Source organism: Numenius arquata, chromosome 14 (genome assembly GCF_964106895.1).
Source record: "Numenius arquata chromosome 14, bNumArq3.hap1.1, whole genome shotgun sequence".
NCBI classification, from domain to species: domain Eukaryota; kingdom Metazoa; phylum Chordata; class Aves; order Charadriiformes; family Scolopacidae; genus Numenius; species Numenius arquata.
In genome coordinates, this window is record NC_133589.1 from 17057946 (window position 1) to 17085763 (window position 27818).

General features: G+C 48.0%; 1 protein-coding gene across 1 annotated transcript in view; it reads left to right on the forward strand.

Annotated features, from left to right (window-relative positions):
* XPO6 (exportin 6) overlaps positions 1-27818 on the forward strand; it is a 45603-nt gene that overhangs the window by 13913 nt on the left and 3872 nt on the right. Inside the window, exons 6-20 of the mRNA XM_074158467.1 lie at positions 2862-3315; positions 6772-6898; positions 7686-7795; positions 11518-11626; positions 12580-12672; positions 14658-14727; positions 16424-16583; positions 17293-17385; positions 20139-20283; positions 20877-21023; positions 21869-22058; positions 23354-23509; positions 24811-24925; positions 25922-26093; positions 26511-26672. Coding sequence (XP_074014568.1) covers positions 2862-3315; positions 6772-6898; positions 7686-7795; positions 11518-11626; positions 12580-12672; positions 14658-14727; positions 16424-16583; positions 17293-17385; positions 20139-20283; positions 20877-21023; positions 21869-22058; positions 23354-23509; positions 24811-24925; positions 25922-26093; positions 26511-26672 — 2303 coding nt within the window. The remainder of the gene's footprint in view (positions 1-2861; positions 3316-6771; positions 6899-7685; positions 7796-11517; positions 11627-12579; positions 12673-14657; positions 14728-16423; positions 16584-17292; positions 17386-20138; positions 20284-20876; positions 21024-21868; positions 22059-23353; positions 23510-24810; positions 24926-25921; positions 26094-26510; positions 26673-27818) is intronic.

Consider the following 27818-nt stretch of genomic DNA (forward strand, 5'->3'; position numbering starts at 1 on the left):
TTGATCAAGCAGGACCTTCCTTTCATGAACCCATGCTGAGGGGGCCTGATCCCCAGGTGGTCCTGCATGTACCACATGATGGCACTTGGGATGATCTGCTCCAGAACCTTCCCTGGCACCGAGGTCACACTGACAGGCCTGGAGTTCCCCAGATCCTCCTTCTCAATCCTTCTTGTGGATGGGCGTCACATTTGCAAACCTTCTGTCAACTGGGACCTCCCCAGTTAGCCAGGACCACTGGAAATGATGGTATTAAAGACTGAGGCAAAGAAGGCATTGAGTTCCTCACTCTTTGTCACTATGTTTCTGCCCCGTCAAATAAAGGATGGAGATTATCCTTAGTCCTCCTTTCATTGCTTAATGTATTTATAGAATATTTTTTTATTGTCCTTAACATCAGAAGCCAAATTAATTTCTAGTTGCTCTTTGGCCCTTCTCATTTTCTCCCTGCATGACCTCAGGACATCCCTGTAGTCTTCCTGAGTGGCCTGTCCCTTCTTCCAAAGGTCATTAACTCTCTTCAGGTCATAAACTTATTCACTCACGGTTGGTAAACAAATGAGTAACAGAACTGTTTGCTGCTGCTTGTGCTGATCCAGCCTCATCCCAGCCCCTCCCTGAGAGCTTTCTCCTGGTTCATGAAGGCAGTTCATCCTCTAAATGTATCAACTGTTCACAAAGACACCAAATACAACTTAAAATGCCTTAAACTCTGAGCTTCGGTAGTTTAACTGGGTGCAGAGTGTTCACACCAACTGCTGTGAGTCCCAGGGACCTGTGGTTTCTGGTGTTGATGGATTAAAAGATAAGAATCTGCGGTTCTCATTGATTTTTGTGGAGTTTGCTGGAGTGGGTATTTGAAAGAAGAACATCTGCTCCTGTAAAAGCACAAAGCAAACGACACTTCCACTGTCACGTATGGAGAGTTGTGAATGTTACCATGGAGGCTGGTAAGACTAAGACTAAGTCCGAGGTTATTGAATTCGGCTGAAGCAGCGTGATGCCTTAAATTCCTGGAGCAGAGAAAGAAATAACAGTAATGTATAACCCCGAGTTACGTATTTAGTGATGGGAGACATCTATCTTGATGAAAAATGGAGGCTTAAGAGGAATCTGTTCTTCACGCACGCTTTTGAGTGCTTTGGAATTAGCTCAGTAAATCATAATCTGTTATTTTCGTACCGGTATTGTGTTGGGTCATTGCACTCTCAAGAGAAAAAAATACTCAGATTTTCCGGGGAGAACTTTACATTCTGTAACGTAGTGAGTGCCTGGGGATTTGTAAGGGTGAAGAGACTATTTGTACTTGAGGATGAGAAGTGTGTTGAGTAACCTGGGGCAGGTGAATGGGTTTTCAGCACATGGTGTGTGGAAGCCTGCGAGTTTGGGGAAGGGCAGCTTCCAACCCAGCTGGTGGTGTTGGCTTAGATTTCCATAGAGCTTTCAAGAAGAATTCCTGCTAAAAGCTTTTGAGAAAGCGAAGGCAATCGGGGATAAGGGATTTCTCTGCATTGTTGATTAATTGGTTGGTAGGAGATAAAATGTAGTGGAAATGGTCCCCTCTTGCTGTGAGGACACCTGTGGAGCACTGCTGGGGGCTTCCTCACGGACGTATTTGTTAGAGACCTGGGGAAGGGCTCAGTAGAGAGACAAAGAGGCACTGAGATGGTCAGAATAGCGAAAAGGTATGACTGAAGACTCATAAGATCATCTTGCATGTCTCTGGGCAAATGGAAGGTGAAATGCAATGCCGGTAAGGGTCTCTCTGCCCAAACACAGGTTGTAAATACTCATCTCGTGCCAAATCATGGGCTTCAAACTCACCTTCGATATCCAGGATTAATTTCTGAGATCATTCTACAAAAACTTAGACTGGTAGCAGTCAAAACCAGGTAACTGCTGTGGTGCTGTCTGGAATCAAGGTTCATCTATGTCCAAATAGTGGCTGCAGTTCTGGGTGCAGTTCTGGTCTTCCTGTATCAATAGGCGTAGAGTAAAAGTGAAAGCTTTGTAGGAGGACAGTAAATGTGATTGAATGGCTTCCATATAAGTAACAAGAGAAGTAGCGCTCTTCATTCCCTCAAAGAAATTGAGAGCGAGGAGCTGTGATGATAGACACTATTGAGTGACATGGACAAGGTGAATGGAAGGAGCTTATTTCTTTTCCCTGTTTGGGTACAGGAGATAGGAAAGGAAACTAGCAGCTGACAGGCCCCAAACAAAAAACATCTCTACACAACGTCTAGTTCAGCTGTGGAACTCTGTCACAGGATGGTGCAAATATTAAATTTGTCTAGCTTCAGCTGGAGACTGGATAAACTCATGGAGGTTAGATCCTGAGGCTGTGCAGAATTCTTCAAACCCAACCTGGCTCAGGAAATCTCTGTAACGTGAGCGCTTGGAGGCTGAGGAATGTGCTGTGTGCCTGCCGTGGGGTTTTGGTCACTGAGAAAAGGCACAGTATTAAGTAGGCTCTTTGGTGGGACTCAGAAGATCTGCTTTTAGGTTCCCCGTGAGCTGTGACATACAGGCAGAAGCAGCTCTGCCGAGGTTCAGTGTAACGTGGATGTGCCGGAGAACTTGTGCAAACTTACATCGAGGGTTCTTGACCTTGTGAGGAGAGTGAATTTTATCATAAATTCCTCCAGTGCACCCCATGGCCTTGCTGTGATCATCCGGACAGAGGTTCAGAAAGTTCCAGACTACAAAAACCTGCTAGTTCATCTCAGACGAATCTTTGTAGGCAACTTGCTGAGTGCCAGAGGCTCTGGTGGCTTCTGTTTCATAGCTAGGGCTGGCAGTTGCACCCTTTGAAGGCAATTGCCCTGATTTGTGATGGAGATGTCTGCTTTGTTTCCCAGGTGACCTGTTAAGTAGCCTGTTGCAGAGTCCCAGCGCGGCCAAATTATTGAACCAGCCAATCCCCATCCTCGACACGGACAGCGAATATATCTGTTCCCTGGCACTGGAGTGCCTGGCACACCTCTTCAGCTGGATCCCTTTGTCTACCAGCATCACCCCCTCGCTCCTCACCACCATTTTCCACTTTGCCCGCTTTGGCTGCGACACCCGGGTTCGGAAGATGTCTTCTGTCAACGGCAGCAGCCAGAACTCCGTGTTGGGACAGGAGCGGGGCCGACTCGGCGTCTTGGCTATGTCTTGCATCAACGAACTGATGTCTAAGAACTGCGTGCCTATGGAGTTCGAGGAGTATTTGCTACGGATGTTCCAGCAGACTTTCTACCTCCTGCAGAAGATTACCAAGGAGAACAACGCCCACACGGTGAAGAGCCGGCTAGAGGAACTGGACGAGAGGTAAGAGCAACCAGACAGCCAAGCAGCTGCGCTAGGGCCTCTTGCTTTCTAAAGGACTGTCTGTATTATTTTGCGGTCATGCATGGTGTGTCTAATGGCCTTTTTTTCAGAGTACTGTGCTGGGGGAGACGGGCAGAAAGGTAGGTGCCCGCAGGTAAGGTTCTGGTTTGCTAAGGGATCGTGGTGGCACAGGTTTGTATTCTTTTCCTCTCCTCTTCCTCCCCTTTCCCCCCCGGTTCGTTGCTGTTTGACTGCAGGTCTGAGGTGGCACAAGAGCTGAACCTGCCCTTCATTCAGTTGTAAGAGAAAACAGAAGAGGCTCAGTGAGGTAAAGGCACTGCAGCATTCCCTTTCCTGGTCGGTATCTGCCTTCTGCGCTTAAACTCCGACATACAGAGAGTGGGTAGATATTCTGCAAGTCATGACTTGAAAGAGAATAGAAGTAGTTCCCTGTCCTTCATTGAGATATGACGGTTTCTGATTGCTTTTTTATTTTTACTTTTTTTATTTTTATTTTTAAACTACGCCTGAAGACAGCCTGGGGAGCTCCATTCCCAGCTCCACCACAGAGGCTGACTGGAGGCGACAGAGAAGCGGCAGCATCTTGGGAGGCTGCGTATTGTCATTTTCCAGAAAGCCTCTACCACCCTTATTCCCTAAAACAGCTCAACTCTCTCATACCGACTATTCCTACGTGTAGGAGAGAAAGCCAGACTCATCCTGCTGTGGTGTTGAGTGGTGGAATCCGCGCGTCGGCAGGGTGGTGGAAGAAGTGACAGCTTGATGCTGCCTCTCGTGGCAGCCCCGCAGAGCAGTGCCAACGTTGGCAACTCGGTTGCCACTCTGCGAACGTGCTCAGTGTCTTGCTACGGACACTCCGTGATGGGAATACACTTCTGGTGCTGCTGTAGGAAATATTTCTATCCCCAGACACAACAGTGAGGTCTTTGGGGTTTTTTTTTTTTTTTTTTGCTTTTTTTTTTTTGATATCCACTTGGGAGGAAAAAAATAGGAAAAAAACTGTGGGGAAAATAGGAAAAAAAACATTTGTAGAGATGACTTGCATGTTTCTTCTGTAAAATTCCCTTTTTCCATCTCTTTGGATGAACTTGTAACTTCAGGATAGTAAATCTAGATGAATCACAACTCCTGTTTAACAGTGAATTCCACTTGCTCACGTTTTGACTAACTCGCTCTGACTTCAGCATCGCTCACTTCCTAGAAATCAGACAGTGTTGTAGGACGGTGGAAATCTGGCACCTTGGCATACAGGATGCGTGCACAGAGAGCCGGAGGTCACACTCTGGATTTCAGGAAAGCTCTCCTGGAAACCCACAATCCCTTCTTTAACTTTGTTCGTTATTTTACGGAGAACATCAGCAAGGAGCCTTCGCTGGCAAGGCTTGGGAAGGTCTGTAGTTGTGTTGGCTGTTGCCATATCCTTAGGTTCTGCTCCTTAGGTGGGTTATCCACAGAGATTGTGGTGTCTGTAATTGTGAGACCCCTCTTCATTCATTGCTAAGGTCTAAATTAGGGAGGTAACGAAGATGTTCTGGAGGAGTGGAGCTGAGCCGCTTCTGTCCTCTCCGTGGAAAAGGATGGGAGGATTTTCCTTTTGTCGCTTAAGGACTATACTTTTACGTCCAAAACTAAAGAACTTACCGCATGAAACTGTCATCCTGGCTTGGACTAACAAAATCCTAAACGAAATCGGCACTGAAGAAAACTACCTTCAGTAGGTTGCCATCTTCAGAACCCGCTTGCCCTGGGGCTGTCCTTTCCCTTCCTCTCCTGGTGCTGGTTATTTTTGTTCTGTTACAAAATCGGTGTGGGTTTGAGCGGTTGGTACCGACAAACCGGTCCAGAAAGTGTAAGATTAAACTGTCTTTTGCTTTATTTGTGTTTGGCTTTCGCTGGAAGATCCCAAAAGGTGGGAAACGGCTCGTGAGGACACAGGCAATGGCGGGGTGGTTGCAGAAGGGGCTTTGGGGCTGGCAGAGCGAGGGGGCAAGTAAGAATTTCACAGGTCTCGGGTCAGAGCCTCTAGAAAATAAAAATTAAAACAGTTGAAGGCAGTGTTTTAGGGGCTGGACTTGTATTTTTTGCTGGCTTTGCTTTTGAAGTGTTTGGTCAGTGATCGGAGGTGTTTAGCGGTGTCTTGTCAAGTAGGTGGTGCCAAACGAAAAGGAAATATAATCTTTTTGCATATTTAAAGTTCTGTGTGGTTCTTACAGGCTCGTAATACCCAACAGCGCTGTAGCTCTTGGTTAGCGGGCAGCGCTCCTGCTCTTGAGTGAGTTTTCATTAGAAAGAGTTGAGGGTGTTCCCAAAAAAATAAAGGCTTTGCAGAGGGAGAGCACGGTATAACCAGACTGTTAGAGCAGAACTTTGCCAAGCCTAATTTATTATTTAAAAGAAAAACTTGAAGGACTCCTGCACTTTAGAGTTCTTACCGTATGGGAAGGATGGGGCTTCTTCAGTGACACGGTTTAGTGAAGTGGTTTTTTGTTTTTGTCAGAGTCAGGTTGATGGTTGGACTAGATGATCTTAAAGGTCCCTTCCAACCAAGACAATTCTATGGTTCTCTGTGCACGCCCCCTTGTCGCTGCATCGCCGGAGCTCTTGCTGGTTGTGTGTGATGTTGGAGTGCATGGGCCCTGTACACTGATGGAGTATGTAGCGCTTTCCTTACAGATAGATACGAAGATGGTTTCTAACCTTGAGGAAGCTGTTGTTGTGCAGGGCGTGATCTTATTCCATAATAAAAGCTTACTCCCCCGTGGGCTTTGCAATTCTTCCCCAGTCACGTACTCAAGGAGCAGGCTCCTTTTTGGATTTTCACTTTGTAAAGTCCCAAGCGTTGAGTAGTTTGGAGGAAGATTTCTCTTTATAGTCTTAATTCAGTCACAAAAAGCTGGGCTCAGTTCAGGAACTTCTAGGTAGTTGACGTCCACCGCAGAAGCAGCCGTCCCCTCCAGCTCTGGGCTCCGTGCCTTTCCCACCGCCTCCTGTGAACTGTTAACACCTGTATTGCTAATTCCTGCATTAACTTCTTGCTTCCAGCCAAATCCCTCAGGGGTACAGTTTATTTCACTAATCCTACCTGCATAAGTAAGATGACCCTCGCTATTCAATAGGTATTTTTCCTAGGGTGGGTGGGGTATTGTCCTTATTTGCAGGCCTGATTGCACTCAGTTATATTTATCTGAATATTAAAGTTGCTTTTGACTAGACTGTCTTTTCTGCTGTTTCAGGTGTTAATGGAATGAAGGGTTGCCCGTCCTGTAGGTAATTGTTGCAGGGCTTTATATTTTAATTGTTCTACTGGCTGTTAATTGTAACTTTCTTTTTAATGAAAGGATTTTGAGTGAATTTTATCGCTATTTCAATGCAATTGCTTTCCCTTGTGGCATCCTTTGTGTTTTCTCAGTTGTGTTTTCTTTTTTTCCCTTGTAGCTACATTGAGAAGTTTACGGACTTTCTCCGTCTCTTCGTGAGCGTCCACCTCCGGCGAATTGAGTCCTACTCCCAGTTCCCCGTGGTTGAATTCCTGGCGCTCTTGTTCAAATACACTTTTCATCAGGTACAGCCCTGCGACGTCGTTCTCCCTCGCTCTGCTCTCTTGCCTTGTACAGCGGGGCTGCCTTGATTTCCCCAGCGAAGTCGATGCTTAAAGTTAGCTCAGAAAAAAAGCAATTATCTTGTCTTACGGGCACTTCCCCAGGAGTGCTGGGGACCTGGAAATGGCTTAATGTGCTCTTGGATTTAGTTGGAGACAGCAGTCACATGGAGTTACCGTGTGAGAACAATTTGTCTGGTCTTCTGCTTTTATTATTTTAACTTTGCTTCTGCTTTGATTTTTTTTGCTGGTGCTTGGAACAGACAATATTGTCTGGAAAATTTTCTCTGGCTTATTTTGTGTTTGGGGGTGCTTTTCTTTCTCCAATCTGCTGCTTTTACTGTATCTGCTGCTTTGCATGTAACTTTTAGTTTGAGTATTGAAAAGCCAACCCTGTGGCTTTAGAAAGGTGTCACCTTGCTGTAGAAGCTGTCACAATGCGACTCGGCCCTATTTACCCCCAATATGTGAATAATGACAGGCAGGTTTATAAAATGCTAGAAGCTGCTGCAAGCCATGGGATGGGGTAACGCCGAGAGCAGCCTTCTAATTCCTCAGTTCCCACCCTCCTGCTAGAGATCCGCTTCATCTTTTAACAGCTATAAATCCCTCCGGTGACCTCCTAGAAATTTTTCAGTAAAGCAAGAAGTTCTACTCATAGATTGAAGCCCATTCTAACTTGTATTTTCATCGTGTGAAAACAATCTTATCACAGCTCGTGATACTCATTGTGAATTTTGGTGTGTTTCAGCCCACCCATGAAGGTTACTTTTCGTGCTTAGATATCTGGACGCTCTTCTTGGACTATCTGACTAGCAAAATTAAGAGTCGTCTGGCAGACAAAGAAGCAGTACTCAACAGGTAAGCGGCCGGAGAAGCTGCCGGGGTGTCACGGCTGCAAAAAGACTTTGTGGTCACCGGGGAAGACTGTGAGAAATAAGCTGTTGTTTACTCTAGCTTCGCGTGTGGTTGAGTCCTTTCTTTTTCTAAAATTGGAAAGTGTACCAAGTGTAAACTTCAGTGTTTTACACTCATTCAGAAGAGTCCAAACTGGGCAAGTTAGGGCAGAAAAACTGTCACCTCCATATGTTGTGTGTGAGCCCAGCAGCCAGAGGAAGGCAGCTCTGCAGTCCAAAATAGAACTGTAACACGTTTTAGCTGATTTTAGAGCACATTTTAGTACCTATTAGAGGAGGAGACCGCAGAGTAAGTTGTCTTGTAAGTGTTCACACAGCTCATGCAACTATTTAATTAATTAGGGGTTTTTTTTTATTATTTAATAAGGATTTTAAAATTCTTATTTAAAGGGAGGATGTGTTTCTGAGCAATACTGATGAGACTGTGTTTGGGATTTATGTTCCACTTCCTTACCTCTGATGCTAGTTGGGTATCAATTGCAACAGTGGTGGCAGCTCTGCCTTCGTAGGTGCTGTATCCTGAAATGGGGGGCTCTTTTTGCCATTTTAAAAATGTGGTGAATATGCTGGTATCCTGTTTGAATTTGGGAAGCTTAAAAGTGCTGTGGCTTGTGCCGTATTTCATCCCGCTCAGTGCAGAAGGAAGCTGCTTTCCCTTGAGCACACTAAATATACCTGGTTGGTATTTTAAAGGCATCAAAGAATGATATGGGGTTGGAAGGGACCTCTGGAGATCATCCAGTCCGACCCCCTGCCAGAGCAGGTCCACCCAGAGCAGGTTGCACAGGAACGTGTCCAGGCGGGGTTTGAATGTCTCCAGAGACAAGAGACTCCACCACCTCTCTGGGCAGTCTCTTCCAGGGCTCTGCCACCCTCACAGGAAAGAAGTTCCTCCTCATGTTTAGATGGAACTTCCCATGTTCAAGTTTGTGCCCGTTCCCTCTTGTCCTGTCACTGGGCACCACTGAGAAAAGACTGGCCCCATCCTCCTGACACCCACCCTTTCAGTATTTATAGGCGTTGATCAGATCCCCCTCAGTCTTCTCTTCTCCAGACTAAAAAGACCCAAGTCCCTCAGCCTTTCCTCATCAGAGAGATGCTCCAGGCCCCTCATCATCTTTGTAGCCCTGTGCTGTCCCCTCTCCAGCAGTTCCCTGTCCTTCTTGAACTGGGGAGCCCAGAACTGGTCCCAGTGCTCCAGATGGGGCCTCCCCAGGGCAGAGCAGAGGGGCAGGATGACCTTCCTCCACCTGCTGGCCACACTCTTCCTGCTGCCCTCAGGATGTCATTGGCCTTCTTGGCCACAAGGGCACATTGCTGGCTCATGGGCATCCTGTTGTCCACCAGGACTCCCAGGTCTTTTTCCTCAGAGCTGCTCTCCAGCAGGTCAGCCCCAACCTGTCCTGGTGCCGGGGGTTATTCTTCCCCAGGTGCAGCACCCTACACTTGCCCTTGTTGAATTTCATCAGGCATCATAACCACAAAGAACAAATGTGGAACTAGCTCACACCAGGCAACTCTTCCTTTCAGCATGGGAACTGTGTTTTTTTTAATTTCGGAAGGAACAGGTATTTGCAGTTGAACTTGGTTATAATTTGTTCCTAATTTGCTGCTCTCTGCCTAATTCTGTTGAAGTCCACCTTGGCGTTCTGCTCCTCTTCTCCATCTGCCTGATGCGCACGTAATGTCAGAGAGTTTGTTATGGGGAAAATTGAAACAAGCAATAGCTGTCACTGTGGGAGATATGTCAGATAATAAATAAACAAACAAAAAAAATCCTGTAAGTGGTTGAAGCTTGTGCTGTTTTGTCAGAACTACCTGTTCCTTGGTGACAACTTCGTGACAACTTCTGTAGCTGCGACTTCCTGCAGGCTCTCAGGCGTGTGAACGCTGCACTTCGACAGTCCGGGAGTGGTTACACCACAGCAGCACAGATGAAGTTTCCTGTTCTGTGGTTTAGAGGCTTTGCATTTTGTACACATTACAGCTTTTACTATGGGATGAGTTGCCAAATCCAGCGTTACGTCAGCTGGTTGTGGAAAAAGACGGTAATTCAGCCGCCTGGCACGGGCAGCTTTCAGCTGACTCGCCCGGCACTTGGGTTGCATCATGCTCTGATTCTCTGTTAGTGTATGCCAATGCCTAATTTTCCAGCCTAATCTCACCTAGAAAAGAGCATGACTTTTTGCATCAGGCCCCAGCTGTTTTGACAAAGGAGGTTTTTGAAACAGTCAAACCAATCCCCCTCGAAATCCCCAAAGTTTGGCGTGGTGTCACCCGGAACGATCGCACGCTCAAGGTGGCTCTCGGGCTGATTTTGCAACTTGGCATTATTGATGAATGAGAAGGAGGACCTCCTGCGCTCCTGAGAGGTGAAAAGACACCTTTCAGTGACATGGCCTTAGTGTTACCGTGCAAGTGGGAAAACTGCTGGCTTGGTTTCAGAGGACAAGGGCCTGAATTCCTTTACCAACAGCACAGGGGAAGAGGAGAGCAGAACAAACAGCCTCAGGGGAGGTCCCCTTTGGAGGTGGGCAGCAGTAACTCCGACCTCTTTCATCTGTTCCTCTTTTGCTGCCCAGAAGGCAGAGCACTGATGGGCTGCTGAGGAGCAGTTTAGCAACAAGAGGCTGTCGGTGCCTCCTGTTCATGTACATCTGCCATAATTCCTGGAAAGGCACTCCTACCTTTCCTGTTCATAGATTCATAGATTCATAGATTGGTCCAGGCCAGAAGGGACCTCCAAAGGTCATCTAGTCCGACCTCCCCGCAGTCAGCAGGGACACCCCAACTAGACCAGGTTGCCCAGGGCCTCGTCGAGCTTCACCTTGAATATCTCCAGGGAAGGGGCCTCAACCACCTCCCTGGGCAACCTGTTCCAGTGTTCCACCACCCTCATGGTAAAGAACTTTTTCCTAATATCCAATCTAAGTCTCCCCTTCTCCAACTTAAAGCCATTGCCCCTTGTCCTGTCACTGCAGGCCTTTGGAAACAGACCCTCCCCAGCCTTCCTGTAGGCCCCCCTCAGGGACTGGAAGGCTGCTATGAGGTGTCCCCGGAGCCTCCTCTTCTCCAGGCTGAACAACCCCAGCTCCCTCAGCCTGTCCTCGTAGCAGAGGTGCTCCAACCCCCTGATCATTTTGGTGGCCCTCCTCTGGACCCGCTCCATCAGGTCCATGTCCTTTCTATATTGAGGGCTCCAGACCTGCACACAGTGCTCCAGGTGAGGTCTCACCAGAGCAGAGCAAAGCGGCAGAAGCACCTCTGTGGATCTGCTGGCAACACTTCTTTTGATGCAGCCCAGGATGTGATTGGCCTTCTGGGCTGCGAGAGCACATTGCCTGCTCTTGCCTGTCTCTCCTTGCCTGTTTTGAACTCTTGGGCTGCTTTGGTTGCTCACAGTTCTCCCTTTCCCTCGCGGAGGCAGAGGGATATCAGGTATTACCAAGGTTCTTTCCTCGCAGGTAGTTTGTGACCTGAAACGACATGATACTCTTAATCCCAGGATCTGCTCGGTGTTTCCTCAGCAAACCTGGAAAACTCTTTGCAGCGGCTCCCTTTAAACCATCTCTTTTACATATCTTTTTCCCTGCAAGGACCGCGAGCGCAGAAATCTCTGCAGAATTGTGGTATCAAGCTCTTGCTCTGTTTTGTCCACGGTGGTAGGTACGAAGACGCCTTGGTTCTGCTGCTGACGGAGGTGTTGAATCGAATCCAATTCCGATATAACCAGGCACAGCTGGAGGAGCTGGATGACGAGACGCTGGACGATGATGTAAGGAGTAGGGTTGAACGAGGACAGCTGCAGGTCCAGACCTTAACTCCTGCACTGGTAACACCTCCAGTGTCTTTCCCGGAGCTGTACTTTGGAGTAGGAGCTGAACAGCTGCTTCTTCACTCCATTCTGCGTGGGGTTTGAGGCTTAAAGCAGCACGAGGTGCCTTTAACACAAACTTACTTAGTCACGCTGAAAGGATATGACCTTTGTTCTCATACATTTAACATTGTCTCTTGTATTTTCTAGACACTTTATAAAAGTTACCAGGGAGCTAACAAAAGATAGAATCGTAAAACCATAGAATTGTCTCGGTTGGAAGGGACCTTTAAGATCGTCTAGTCCAACCATCAACCTAACTCTGACAAAAACCATCACTAACCCATGTCTCTAAGCACTATGTCAACCCGTCTTTTAAATACCTCCAGGGATGGGGCCTCAACCCCTTCCCTCGGCAGCCCATTCCAGTGCTTAATTTGGCTTCTTAATTTGGTTCTTATGGGGAAAAAATAGAGATACTTATGTTCTAATTATCAGAGGCATTTGGTGTCCATGAAGTCAGTACCAGTAAACATCATGATAAATGTGAAAATGGAGGAGGTGGCCAAAACAGGTGAGGCCAGAGCACTGGAAGGGCAGGTTCTGTGTAAAGGGTCCTTGTCACCTGAGCAGTAACTGTGCTCTGGGAGTGAACGCGTGTGTTTTATCACTCCAGGGGCACACTCGTGCACACCCAAAGCACAGGCTGGCAAAATTATTCTCCATCAGGTGCCTGGCAGCGTGTGAGAATCATTAAGAGCAGTATCTCTTCAGTATCCATGTGCCTGCAAAAGTCAAGCTCTGGACAGGAGCTGGCTAGTCCCAAGCATCCGTTAAGACCCTGTGTCCTACAAAAAGCCCCCCTCTGTTTCCCTCTGGAAGTGCTGTGCTCACCTTGGTGTCTCTCCCCGTAGCAGCAGACCGAGTGGCAGCGGTACTTGCGCCAGAGCTTGGAAGTGGTTGCAAAAGTCATGGAGCTCTTGCCAACTCATGCCTTCTCCACGCTAGTAAGTACGGATCCAGCCCCAAAAAGCACAACGTGTGAAACCAGCACTGACTGCTGGAGTTTGTTACAAGCTGTTTGAGAGAGGCCACGGTGCCAAACAAGTAGGGAGATTTGGGTTCTTTGGAGGCAAAAACTCGGCAAGGAGGAGAGCAGAAATTGAAGGAAAAAGCTTGGTATTTTGGCTTAGTTAAATTTCTTGGTGTGTTTTAAAGAGGGTGCTTCAGTGAGCATCTGAGTCCTACTTGCTGGACAGTAAGCTCTTTAGAAATTCCCATCTTTCAAAGTGTAAATATTTGGCAGTGATCCCTCACTGCTGTTTATCTTGGCCTTTGCGTTAGGAGGCAGCGCTGCGAGTTGGGCAGATGAGAGTGTCATTATTAGGGTTTTAAGGAGAATGAAATCTTTGTTTAAAGGCTGGATGCAGATGGTGAAAAGAGCATCTCGGACAACTGGGAATTATATCTGATAAACACAGATAAGTGCTTCTCTCCAGCCAGTGCCACTGCTGTCACTAGGATCGGTGTTGTAAAAGTTGCCTGGGTTTTTGAGGAGGAGATCTTGAGGCTGTAAGCCCAAAATTCCGAGTAGTTGGTGCCTTTTTCCCTGGGTGAGAAGAAAGGCGAGAAGATCTCAAAGAAAGACTTACTAATTCTGCTGGAGATAGTGCATCCCCAGACCTCTGAACCCAATTCCCGGGAAGCAGAGAAAACCGAGCTGCTGTGGAGGCAGGAGATGCCTGACCTGAACTGCTTTTTTTAATTGATATTTAAGAAACATTATGGCTGAGCTAAGCACTCGAAGCGCGTTACTAGAAACTCTGAAGTATTGAGCAAAATAGTGTTCATATGAAAGTAGAAGTTCCTCCGTGGGGTGGTGGCACGGCATGAGTCAGCCAGAGGCAAACGAATGGAGCGGGTGTTTCAGAGACATACGGGTGATGGCAAAGAGCATGTGGCTTCCTTAAAGGAACACATTAACATGAGGAAGACTCTCTCTTTCTTTTTTTTTTTTTTTTTTTTTAAATAGCCTTCCTGCAGTTATACAAAGGTGCTCAACTGTTAATTAGGCACAGCCTGTTAGGAACTTGATAGCGTAGTGCTTTCCTCGAGCCCTGCGTTAGTTCATTTTTACACACTGGATGATCTGGGAGATGCTCAAGCGGTTCCACGTGCTTTCCCCAGCAGCCCCCAGTGCTGTCGAACTCATCAAGAGTTCTATCGGTAGCAATTAATGAAAACTGCCATTACTGTGTCCCATGATGAACGTGGGGCAGTAGCAGTTCCCTGTGCTGGTGGATGAGCTGAACTGCCATAAAACCAGCCGCTTGCAACGCGGTGACTTTGCCAACAGAAATTCAGTAGAACTCTGAATTCTGAAAGGGTTGGAAATTATGCTTTCAGGTGGAATAGCTGGAAGGGAAAGGTCAGTGTGCAATTTTGTCCTGTGTGTATACAAACGCATTCAGGCACGAGGCAAATAACCCCCTGATAGATCCCACTGAAGCACCTTGGCTGCTTGGAAGGCTTTTTGGTCTCATTGGTTTAGTATTTTGATAGCTGCATTTTGAGAAACTGATACTTAGGGGTGAGGCTGGATGCAGTACAGGCTTCCCGTGCTCCAGGCTATGCCTTTCCCCTTCTGTTCAGTCTGGGTTGTACATCCATCTGCGTGTTCATACAGGTGGCATGTTGTGCCATCGCTTACGCTTGGCAGACCATTATCTTGTTAGGCCGAGTGCTGGTATTTGCGGGGAAAGGAGAGAAGTGCCTGCAGGGTGGTGATCTCTGTTTTCGTGACAGCTCTCGAGGCGTGAGAAGCCGTGGGTGGCAGCAGCAGCCCAGAACCTACCAACTTGCCTTGTCCCCAAATGGTGTTTTGAAGGCACTAGGGAGAAATAAAAAAACAGTGCTCTAGCGGAGTAATTAGTAGTTGGGTGTTAACTCTCTGCCAAGCCCCCAAATCACGCTCATTTCTTGTCTCTTTCAGTTTCCAGTTCTGCAGGATAACTTGGAAGTGTATCTGGGTCTCCAGCAGTTTGTGGTCACGTCGGGGACAGGTAATGACCATCACCCAGCACTGCCGACCTCACTCTTCGAAGAGCAAAAACACTCTAGAACAGCTTTGGTGTTGCTTCTTCCATATTGTATTTGGGATCTGAACACGTGCACAGTGTCTGATGGCTCAGTAGTCAAACTCCAGCAGCAGAGAAAAATCAAATAATGTGATTTATTTTTTTTTTATTGATGTGGTTCTTCTCTTGTTCTGGTACTTGAAATGAAGGTACCATATGTGCTAAGAACAAGTATGCAGCATCAGATACTATTTGCAGGGATAATGGTTACTTTTTTCCTCCCACTAAAACTTATTTAAAGAAAGCTCTTGTTTGCTTTGGGCTCAAATGTGGTGTGAAGCCGTCCACCACAGGAGCATTTTTATTTAGGCTTGAATTAAGACTGTTGTGAGTCGATGAGAAGATGTATTTAGGATGCAGTCGTAGTTTCTGGTGACTTATCTAGCTGGTGTTTCAGGAGCCTTCACGTATAAAGTACTTTAGGAGGATACCAGTGCTCTCAAAATGAATAAAATCCATGAGCGTAGCTTTGTTGCTCCTTCCTGAGAAATAAGGGGTTAGTGAGATCTGTACGAGAAGGTGGTAGCTAAGGTTAGATTTAAGCTTTATGGTATGGCCAGCGAAGGAACCTGTTACATCTGTATACAGCAGAATGGTGATTGTTGTATAGACAGTTTGGGAAAAAATATTTCCAATTTTAGGATCGTTTCAGACCATTTCATGAGCAAAGTGTAGGTTTTTTATGCCGTAGCAACAATCTGTATCAGAAGCTGTCGTGTGGACTGGCTGTTTAGCTGATGGATCAGAAGCAGTGGCTCAGATGCAGCTGGGCATTCGGAACTGGCGGGTGCCCATGGTAGAAAATGGCAAACCTGTTGCTGAAAACTTAATCTGAGATTAAATAGGGGCAGTGGAAAGAAAACCAGAATTTCTTTGAACTGTGGTGTTGCAGGACACGTTTGCTTTTTTAGTAAAGGGTCTGGAATGTTTGGAGACCGGGTCTACACAACCTGGACAATTGCGTAGGCAATAAGAGTGGCAGATCTAGTTATGGGTATGTTTCTTGTACCTGAGAAATATGAAAATAAATAAGCACACTTCACATCAGAAGCAAATGCACTCTTGTTCCAAATATTTTTCTGCTTCTGGAATGTTTATTGCGGTGTAACCAGCAGAGGGAGTGTGAGAATGACCTTCTCCGCAGAGCTGGCGTTGCTTTTGATGTCAACGGATGACCGAAAAGGCTCCTGTTTATATGGGTATTAGTAGCAAATAGAAGAAAATAAATGTGTAAAAGGCTGAAATAGTTGATAAGATCTGTTTTAAGAGGAATTTGAAGGGTGGCAGGCGGAACAGTTGAACTTGTCTTGCCCAGTTTGAGTATCTCAGTCACTTGCAGAGTGCTCCAGTTTGAACTGTGACCTGCTGCCAAGCTAACTTCAGAAGAATGCTTGTAATGTAATTAGAATAAACTTTGCATTTCCTGTAGCCTTGTAATTAGGTTTCCCATCCCGAAGAGCTGTGTTTATTAGTCAGAAGGTTATGTGTGTTCTCTTGCACGAGGGTTTTAAAGTATGAGTTTTCAGACCGCTGGGCTCTTAGTCGGTGGCTGTTAACACAAGTGATTATTTACACTTGGGTCTTTGGGCTTCATTGCTAACGAACCGGGATGTCATTCCAGGTCACCGGCTGAACATCACTGCCGAGAACGATTGCCGGCGCTTGCACTGCTCCCTGCGGGACCTGAGCTCCCTGCTGCAGGCCGTGGGCCGGTTGGCGGAATATTTCATTGGGGATGTCTTTGCCGCCAGGTTCAACGACGCTCTGACGGTGGTGGAGAGGTGGGTACGGGACGGGGGGGCTGCTGTCCCTTCGCAAGGAACAGTTGTCACTGCGGCAGTGAGCGTGAAAAACAAGGTTTTTCTCTGCCTCCCCTTGTTATGATTGAATTGAGATACAAAGACCTCAATGGCCAGAACCTTAATTGTTACGTTCATCAGTGCAATGTTTCCCAGACGGCTTTCTAAGTCCTTACCCAAGGAAATAACTAAGAAGAGGGATTAAATAAAATCAGTCGCTTGAAAAGATGGAGGTGCTTGTTTTCCAGCATCTGCGTTTGTGGCGCAATGAAATGGGATGTGGAGTCTGATTTGTTTCAGAGTTGCATCTCTGGAATCACCAAAATCTCTTTTCTTAAATGAAAAGCTCTGTGAAAACTGAAAGGCGGATATAATTTGATTCTTTGCCTCCAAGAAACTTAATTAGCACATAGTTGCAAATTACAGAATTTCAGGGCTTTTACGCTGCTGCCTTTGGTTATGTTTTTTCGTTTCCATGCAGGAACATCACGCTTGTTCCGACTTACCACAAACAATGAAACAGGCTCCAAATTGTTTTCAACTAAATGGTCTAAATCTTTTCTACCTATTAGCTAAATATTGACACAGACTTGCCAAGAGCTGCATTAATTTAAGATGTTTGAGCGGATTTGTACATGTGTGTATCCATCCTGCAGCCCCTTTACACTATTGTGTGTCTATTCCCTTCCAGGCTGGTGAAAGTAACGCTCTACGGATCCCAGATTAAACTGTACAACATCGAAACTGCAGTTCCATCTGTATTGAAACCTGACCTTATCGATGTGTGAGTACGAGATACGCACTGCAAAAATGATTGTATCCGAATTCGGTACCTACGTGGGGTGGAGGAAGCATCGGATCTCCTCGGTCTGGTGCTCTGACCACTTGCTTGGCAAATGTTCTGAGGAAAAAGACCTGGGAGTCCTGGTGGACAACAGGATGACCATGGGCCAGCAATGCGCCCTTGTGGCCAAGCAGGCCAATGGCATGCTGGGGGCAGCAAGACGAGTGTGACCAGCAGGTGGAGGGAGGTCATCCTCCTCCTCTGCTCGGCCCTGGGGAGGCCCCATCTGGAGCACTGGGTCCAGTTCTGGGCTCCCCAGTTCAAGAAGGACAGGGAACTGCTGGAGAGGGTACAGCAGAGGGCTACAAAGATGATGAGGGGCCTGGAGCCTCTCTCTGCTGAGGAAAGGTTGTGAGGGACTTGGGTCTTTTTAGTCTAGAGAAGAGCAGACTGAGGGGGGATCTGATCAACACCTATAAATACTGAAAGGGTGGGTGTCAGGAGGATGGGGCCAGTCTTTTCTTAGTGGTGCCCATTGACAGGACAAGAGGAAATGGGCACAAACTTGAACACGGGAAGTTCCATCTCAACATGAGGAGGAACTTCTTCCCTGTGAGGGTGGCAGAGCCTTGAAAGAGGCTGCCCAGAGAGGAGGTGGTGGAGACTCCACCTCTAGAGACGTTCAAACCCCACCTGGACACGTTCCTGTGTGACCTGCTCTGGGTGGACCTGCTCTGGCAGGGGGTTGGACTGGATGATCTCCAGAGGTCCCTTCCAACCCTATATCATTCTGTGATTCTGTGAACAGCACATCTCTCCAGTGATTGCTCATTGGCGAGGGGCCCACCATCTCAAGTCGATGTACTCGGGTTATGTAAAGAAAAATATATGTGACAAGCAGTAAAAGTGCCCGTTGTATTGGCTCTAAAAGCAAACTGTTGTTCTGCCCTGTACTAATGGCTGTAAAAGCGTAGTTCTTTTGCAGTGTAATTAAATGATGAAATAAGTGTTGTTATAGTGTTATAAGAAATGGATCCACTGTCGGTATGTAGTTGCAGTTCATGGATTTTTCGCTATCCAGATCGGATCTATGGCTCAGGTAAAAGATGTTTTTCCTAGTACAGGGTTTCAAGTCCTTGGCTTTTGAGACAAACATACGCCTTCCAGCTCTGCAATCCATTTCTGAACCAAATGAATGCCTTCGATCCAGAACTTGACGTTAAGTGTGAAATCTCTCTGCTGCTAGTAATAGAACACCACCCCGAGAGGCTCTTAGAGACCTGCCCTTCCTAAGGCTGTGTAGTACAAACCGGTTTCCTACCAGCTGGCGTTTTGTGAGCAGGATTTAAGGTTGTCCTTTTAAACACGTCAAGTGCTTATTCTAATTTACGCTTGCATGTGTAGCAGCTCCTTGAAAAACCCCCGCTAGATTTCATCATCTAGTTCTGCCAATAATCCCAAATTCCTAGCGGTGAGTTTTGTGCAGATGATGTTCTTTTAATGCTCTCTCTCCTCTTCTGGTTTAAAATAATTTGGGAGGTGTTTTCCGTGACCTATTGGTGAGGGGTTTTCATCCTTTTCTCTCTCCAGTGTCCCTGAGGAAATCTATGATCCATTCTCTAACGCAAGCCTAACAGAGGTTAACCTTCAGACATTTGGAGGACACCTCTCTGGACCCAAAGAAGTGTCCTGACTCAAAAATCTTAATGTGGCAAAATATTATTCATAGATTGGTCCAGGCCAGAAGGGACCTCCAAAGGTCATCTAGTCCGACTTCCCCGCAGTCAGCAGGGACACCCCCAACTAGACGAGGTTGCCCAGGACCTCGTCGAGCTTCACCTTGAATATCTCAAGGGAAGGGGCCTCAACCACCTCCCTGGGCAACCCGTTCCAGTGTTCCACCACCCTCAGAGTAAAGAACTTTTTCCTAATATCCAATCTAAATCTCCCCTTCTCCAACTTAAAGCCATTGCCCCTCGTCCTGTCACTGCAGGCCTTTGTAAACAGACCCTCCCCAGCCTTCCTGTAGCCCCCCTCAGGTACTGGAAGGCCTCTATGAGGTGTCCCCGGAGCCTCCTCTTCTCCAGGCTGAACAACCCCAGCTCCCTCAGCCTGTCCTCGTAGGAGAGGTGCTCCAACCCCCTGATCATTTTGGTGGCCCTCCTCTGGACCCGCTCCATCAGGTCCATGTCCTTCCTATATTGAGGGCTCCAGACCTGCACACAGTGCTCCAGGTGAGGTCTCACCAGAGCAGAGCAAAGTGGCAGAATCCCCTCTCTGGATCTGCTGGCAACACTTCTTTTGATGCAGCCCAGGATGTGATTGGCCTTCTGGGCTGCGAGAGCACATTGCCTGCTCATGTCCAGCTTCTCGTCCACCAGCACCCCCAAGTCCCTTTCCTCAGGGCTGCTTTCTAATACCCCATCCCCCAGGCTGTATTGATACGTGCCAAAAGTATAATTATAAAGTATGGTTACAGTCAGCCTACCAGTTGATTATAACTTGACCATATCAATTTATACCTTTGGCTTAATACTGTTGCTCAGTGGGTGAGCCCAGTTACAGCACACCTCGAGTCTACAGGGTCCAGGACCAAAAAAAATAGTAGTAACCAACTTTTAAAGAAAAAGCTGCCAACTTTGCCTAAGAATATCAATATTCTTTCCCAGTGTGGTGTCAGGACTTGTGTCCTCCTGCCACTGTCCTGCTTTTGTGTACCTTTTCTCTTACCCTCCTGCTCTGCTCCTCCGCAGCCACGCGCAGTCGCTGGCAGCCCTGCAGGCCTACGCGCATTGGCTCGCCCAGTTCTACAGCGAAGTCCACCGCCAGAACCCGGAGCAGTTCATCTCCCTCGTCTCCACCGCCCTGGAGGCCATCACCCCCCTCATCAGCTCTAAGGTACCTTCGTTATTGCCGGGCTCCGCCACGAGCAGGAGACCCTGCGGTGCTGTCGTGTTCGGGTGTTTAATGGTCTGCCTGGGACCACGTGGTGGATCCTGATGGCAATCAGACAGCAAATGTCTCCTCCAAGGTTAGACCAAGAGCAGTTCTAAATGGTTTCCCAGACAAGTTGTGGATGCCCAAACCCTGGAAGTGTTCAAGACCAGGCTGGATGGGGCTTTGAGCAACCTGGTCTGGTGGGAGGTGTCCCTGCCCGGGGCAGGGGGGTTGGAACTCGATGGTCTTTAAGGTCCCTTCCAACCCAAACCATTCTATGATTCTAAATAGCGCTGTAGGTCAAGCTAATATGAGAGTAAGCAACTTACAGGCATATAAATTCAGTTTAACGGCTTGAAAGCTGGGAAATTTCTCTCTACCACAGTATGAAGGGAACTGACCCGTGCTCTGATTGGCAAATAAATACTCCAAACTGTCTTGCTTGCAAAAACCTGGTAGTGGTTGTCTGCCTGACGCCAGTGTTGCATCCTATGGTTCCGTGGGGGGGGTGGGGTGTTGTTGGGCAGCCTGACCGCCTGCCCGCTCTGTTCCAGGTGCAGGAGAAGCTGCTGCTGTCTGCCTGCCACCTCCTCGTCTCTTTAGCCACCACAGTGCGACCCGTCTTCTTGATCAGCATCCCAGCAGTCCAGAAGGTGTTCAACAGGATCACGGACACTTCTGCTCAGCGGCTTCCCGACAAGGTGATTTGTCTCAAACGTGAAGAATTTGTCCTGGGGAAGGTGTGCCTCAGTTCTTAGCGAGGCGAGGTATAACCCCTAAAATAAAAGAGGAGGGGGTCAGTAGTGAGGGCAGCAGTTACCTCACTCGTGTTTGGGTGTTTAATGGTCTGCCTGGGACCACGCGGTGGATCCTGATGGCAGTCAGACAGCCGTCGATATCCAGGAATCCCAGTGATAGTTTGTCAGTAGTGATCTATTTCAAGCAACAGCATAAGGAAAAAACACAATTGCATCTCTTAGATCCTCTTCCCGTCTTGCTTGCTGACACAGTCCTTGATTCTTCATCATCTTTACAGTTCAGGTGCGTTGGTTCTGACATACATAAAGCTTTTCATGAAACTTAACATTAGCGTTCCAAGTTAGTGTTTATATTACAGAAATACTGAAAAGCCACAGTGGAGGTTGGAGTATGTACATATATATGTGTAATATATGTATTGTGTGCTGGAAGGGAAGCATAAAGTGCTGTATGAACATAGAGGCTTAGTGAGTAAACCAGACAAGGAGAAATAAAAGCGGTATCATCTTTGGTTTATGAATACGAAGGACAGAGACTTACCATCGCAGGGAAGGGCTGGCAGAGCTGAGAGCTGGTCCCAGCCCTTAAATCACGACGCTTGGCTTCTCTCTCACCTTGCAGAGCTGTTTTCAGTTGGGCTCACCGTCCTCACTCTTAAACAGGGAGTGCTGCTGATGCCTTGGACAGCTGTAAAATGTCACTTTGCTGCAGGGCTATGCTTTAGCACAAAGGGAATAGCAAACACGGTAAAACTTTGTCTCTTTTCTTAACATCTCGTTGTTTCTAGGCCCAGGTGCTGGTCTGCAGAGCGCTGTCGAACGTATTGCTGTTGCCCTGGCCAAACCTTCCGGAGAGTGAACAGCAGTGGGCGGTTCGCTCCACCAACCACGCCAGCCTGATCTCTGCCCTCACCAGAGAATATCGCCAACTAAAGTCCAACGCCATCCTGCCGCAGAGGAAAGTGCAGCTGGAGGACAGTAAGTACCAAGTTTCTTGGTGTGTGCTGTCTTCTGACAGCTGATAGGCATCATTGAGCTGGTTTTCTAATAATTACTTTAGCTGAGAAACCATATTCAGCATATAGGGAGGACGGGAAAGGAGCAATTTGTCTTTTCTTTCCCTTTTTAGAGACCCTTCTGTGGGTGCGTAAAGGGCAGTCTCACCCTGGGTTGCCTGTAAAGTCTTCCAGCAAAGTACTGTCTCCTGCAGTCGTTCCTCAGGGAAGGTGGGATCAAGCTTGTGATAAAATTTGGAACAGCCTAATGCTGGGACTACCACCCTATAGTATTAGAAACATTGACTGGAGGCGGTATTAATGAAGATTATGGTTATAAAACCTCAAGGGGAAAATAAGAATTTCTTCCAGACTTGGGAATTACTGTAGGGGGTGTGAATATGTAGGAGGAGACCCTTGGACTGATGGAGTCCAGGGAGCTTTAGAAGTTTCTGGGTATGTTTTGGGTGTGTGGGTTTTTGGGAGGTTTGTTGGTTGTTTTTTGTTCGAGAATCACTTTAAAAATTGTTTGGAAGTGTGCGTTCTCACAGCTTCTGGCAAACCCCACGTGTTGTGTGCAGGGAAGGGAGCATGGGAGAGGGTGGTTGGGGCTCTTCACGGGAAGAACTCCAGCAGACAGCTCACGTGGGTTGAACTGGGCCGGTTAAGTTCTCCCAGCATTTGCGTTGGCTTATTCAGGGATTGTGTATCATTCCAGTTGTTACCTTCAGAAACAGATATCTGAAGGTATGTTTTGCTACCGTAACGGGCTGCTTCTTTCTTGGCTGGTGTTTGTTTAGCATTAGCATATTATGGATAATCCTGTTTACAGCTCCCCTCGGCCTCTGCACCTGAGTAGTTAGAATCATAGATTGGTTGGAAGGGACCTTTAAGATCATCTAGTCGAACCATCAACCTAAGTCTGGTAAAAAACCATCACTAAACCATGTCACTAAGCACTATGTCAACCCGTCTTTTAAATACCTCCAGGGATGGTGCCTCAACTACTTCCCTGGGCAGCCCATTCCAAGGCTGGAGTTGAGCATCCTTAGGGCAGTAAACCTGTATAATTTAAGAGTGTGACATAGTGACCTAATGGAACCTGTTTAAACGTGATCACACGCTGGGGGACATTTTTGACTCCCACCTGGGTTGGGTGTAGTTGCCGCCTTGTAGGTTGTTTCAGTTACTGTGTGTGTGAACTTGACTTCTCTTCGTTTCTTGCCTCCGAGGAGTTTTGTCCCGTGCAGCAAGCGTCACCTCTCTTTATTTTTGCAGCCAAAGTGATCATCCATCAGACGCTCAGCGTTTTAGAAGACATTGTAGAAAGTATCTCTGGAGAATCCACCAAGTCTCGCCAGATCTGTTACCAGTCGCTGCAAGAATCCGTGCAGGTCTCACTAGCCCTCTTCCCAGCTTTCATTCATCAGTCAGGTATAACCATAGGACGGGCTTTAATGCTGTGAGTAGCTTTTTGACCCGCTGGTAACACCCAAAGGCGTCACCAGAGAATCCTGGTGGTGTCGGTGGGAAGCGTGTGGGCTTCTCGTGCCCAAGTGTAACGTCAGTCTTTGCTTCTGGGTGGGCTGGGCTGAATCGGAAGGGGAAAGGGAGATCTTCTCTGCTGTCTGGGATACAGGCACAGAGGTTTGTCACACTTCCAGAGGGTGGAGATGCCTTGTGTTGCGTTCAGCAGTGAAACAAGAACAGAGCTGATCCTGAGCACAAAAAAAAAGCTTTAAAATACCCTGTCTGGCTCTCTCCGGAAGCTTGAGGACAAAGATCTAATCTCGTCTGATTAGGTCAAACCCAAGATGTGGGGGGCTTTTTTCCCCCCTGTAAAGAAAAGACTCTTGAGACATAACCAGGACTGTTGCTTGGCAATCTTGCGGCCAGTGACTTACATGTTGTTTCACATCAGGGTAGCTCCAATGCCCAGGACTACAGCAGCTTCTCTGGTGAAGAGCAAGGTGTGCCAGGAAAACTTCTGGAGTTAGGTGGGATTTTCTCAGGGAAGCAGACACGGGGGAGGCAAAACAAAGTCAAAATGCAGAGAGGGTCCAAAAGAGCAAGCTGATGCTGTGACTCCAACGAACTCTTGTTTTCAGAACAGGCTAGAACCTCCTGGAATTGCTATTTATTGGTGATAAAAGGCTGTATGAAGGAGGAGTTAAGCAGCTTCAGCTTACTGTGGTTATTCAATGGAGTGTGTTGGGACTGATGAAGAATTAGCTAGAGTGCTAACTGCATAACCACGTGCTTGAAGATGCCTTCTGAAGTCAGAAGGGTCTCTTCGGTTCCTGCCAAAAAAATAAAGAGGAGCTGGATTGTCTCCTGGCCGTCCCAAGCTGTGTAGCTGGTTTGGATTTCCTTGTGTTTCCTGTTAACCCTCTACGAGCAACTGGAGATGGGCCCAGACCATCAGCAGGGCTTTCTCCAAGCACTCTGCGCAGGCAGAGCAGACTATGGGCCTTGCTGATAGGATTCTGCTTGTTCCGAGTTGTTTGGTGCTGGTTGTACTTGTCATCCCTGGCAGTTTTCAGAAACGGATGAACCATCTTTAAGCCCCATCGTACTGGCTGTGGGCTTCAGTTTCTAACGGTGACCCTGCTGCTAAATTTCCCAGAGCAAATGGGGTTCCCTGTACAGGAGGAGCAAATCTCACATAAAAGACTTAATGATGCCCTTGAATGTTACCTTAACACCTTCCTTTTGCTTTCCTGTTCCTATCTTAGATGTGACGGATGAGATGCTGAGCTTCTTCCTCACTCTGTTTCAAGGACTGAGGGTGCAGATGGGAGTGCCTTTCACCGAGCAGATCATACAGACCTTCCTAAACATGTTCACCAGGTATTGTCCCATGTTGGTCGCTTCTTTCTTACCCCTTGGCATGATTTATCTTAGTAAGCTGCTCACACAAGGGACTCCTAAAGAGTGCAGTGTTTCCAACCCCTTTTTGTCCAGACTTTTTGTCATGTCCCAGAGCTAAATCTAAGGAAAATACTTTCAGGTCTGAAGTCTCCCAGCCCATGTACATCAATTGTACAGGCCATCATGCCATTCATAGAATGGTTTGGGTTGGCAGGGACCTTAAAGCCCATCCAGTGCCACCCCCTGCCCTGGGCAGGGACACCTCCCACCACACCAGGTTGCTCCAAGCCCCCTCCAACCTGGCCTTGAACCCCTCCAGGGATGGGGCAGCCACAGCTTCTCTGGGCAACCTGGGCCAGGCTCTCACCACCCTCACAGCAAAGAAGTTCTTCCCCACATCTCTTCTCAATCTCCCCTCTTTCAGTGTCAAACCCTTCCCCCTCCTCCTGTGGCTCCCCTCCCTGATCCAGAGTCCCTCCCCAGCTTTGCTGGAGCCCCTTGAGGGACTGGAAGGGGCTCTAAGGTCTCCCCGGAGCCTTCTCTTCTCCAGGCTGACCCCCCCCAACTCTCTCAGCCTGTCCTTGCAGCAGAGGGGCTCCAGCCCTCCCAGCATCTCCGTGGCCTCCTCTGGCCCCGCTCCAACAGGTCCATGTCTTTCTTGTGCTGAGGACTCCAGAGCTGGACATGCAGTACTCCAGCTCTCCCATGGGCTTTCTGGAAGTGTGTGATGCTGAACCAGACTCTCACATTATCCTACCCAAGATCTCAGGGTGCCCCAACTATCACTCAAGCTGCTGTAGGGGAGGGGGAAGCTGTCAGTCCTCGGTCAAAACCTAGCTCCCTTCTGCAGCTTAATTTACTTGGTTTCGATTAGTTGAGCAAATTTAGAGGCACTCCCTACTTTTCTTTAAATTAAGCAACGCTGCAGATCCCTGGGAAGGTTCCTATGCAATGACTCTGGGTTTTTTGTTGTAGAGAGCAGTTGGCAGAGAGCATCCTCCACGAGGGCAGCACCGGCTGTCGGGTGGTGGAGAAGTTTCTGAAGATTCTGCAAGTGGTGGTGCAAGAGCCAGGCCAAGTATTCAAGCCTTTTCTCCCCAGCGTCATCTCACTGTGCATGGAGCAGGTCTACCCCATCATCGCAGAGGTAGGGCTGCTGTTACACGAGGAGAAGGAAGGGGGGGATGGGAAGGGAAAGCGTTGCTGCTTTTGGCTTTTCCAAGAGCTGTAAACGTCAGACCCTCTCTGGGGAAAACTGGGTGACTGGGCAGTGGGAACTGGAAGTGGGTGGAGGATTTTGTCAGGAATTGTCAAGAGAGGCTAAAATTACAGACGTTCTCAAAGCAGGAGGTAAAACTCAAAACTGGGTGGTGTGTTCAATCCAGCAGTTGCCGAGTTTGGTGCCTGACTTAGGAGGAAATGCCTTGATGCTCTGGTAACTTGGCTACAAAACGCTGCCCTGGGTGGCCACCTGACAGGGTGCTGGCTGGAGTGGGGTCCAGGGGATGAGTGGGATTCCAGCACAGGAGCCACCTTCGAGTTGTTTGTTCTCCTCCCCTCCTAGCGCTCATCTCCTGATGTGAAAGCAGAGTTGTTCGAGCTGCTTTTCCGGATCCTTCACCATAATTGGCGGTACTTCTTCAAATCTAGTGTGTTGGCTAGTGTCCAAAGAGGAGTAGCAGAAGAGCAGATGGAGAACGAAGCACAGTTCAGTGCCATTATGCAGGTAACTCAGCGACTCCCGCGCTGGTCCAGAACCCTTTCTGCAACGGAGCATACACTGCTCGTGGCTGATGGGGATTAGACTGTGTCTTGAGCGAGGTCTTGCCTTCAGGAGCTGCCGGAAATCAAAGTGCTTGTGGAGCGATCTTGCTGATGTGCTCACAAGTCATGGTGCCTCACTGAGTTGGGGACCAAGCACTGAGGAGGGAACGTTGATTCCTTTCTGTGCCTCGTCCTGCGTCTGGACCTAGAATGGTTCAGGTTGGAAGGGACCTTAAAGCCCATCCAGTGCCACCCCCTGCCCTGGGCAGGGACACCTCCCACCAGACCAGGTTGCTCCAAGCCCCCTCCAACCTGGCCTTGAACCCCTCCAGGGATGGGGCAGCCACAGCTTCTCTGGGCAACCTGGGCCAGGCTCTCACCACCCTCACAGCAAAGAAGTTCTTCCCCACATCTCATCTCAATCTCCCCTCTTTCAGTGTCAAACCCTTCCCCCTCCTCCTATGGCTCCCCTCCCTCATCCAGAGTCCCTCCCCAGCTTTCCTGGAGCCCCTTGAGGGACTGGAAGGGGCTCTAAGGTCTCCCCGGAGCCTTCTCTTCTCCAGGCTGAACCTCCCCAACTCTCTCAGCCTGTCCTCACAGCAGAGGGGCTCCAGCCCTCCCAGCATCTTTGTGGCTGGGTGTGAAGAGGGAGCTCTTGCACTGACATAAACTGTGTTGATGTTTCTCCCTGGCCTTTCCTAATCTTAACATCTTTTGATGAGAATGATGTCCAAGCAGGTCCATGCAGGGCTGTCCAAGCATCTCTGTCTCTCCTGGTGCAGTGTAACCCTCAGTGTCTTGGATTTCCTTTAAATGCTCTCCATTGCGAGAGCAGCCAGTGTTTTGTGTTGAGGATATCACTAGTCTGTGTGCTGATTTCCACAGGAGATCTGAGCCCAGAACTGGCTCAGCCTTGAAGGGACCTGGGCCTTTTTTGTCCATGTGACAATAAATGGCTGATATGGAGAAATAAACTCCTCTGTTGGTGATACCTTGGAGCAGCAACTGGTAAAATTCTGCTGCCTCCCTCTGTACAGAGCTTACCTCGTCTGCCTGACGCTTCTGTACAGTGTTTCCAAGGAGCTCAAGAGTGGAAAAGGTGTTTTGT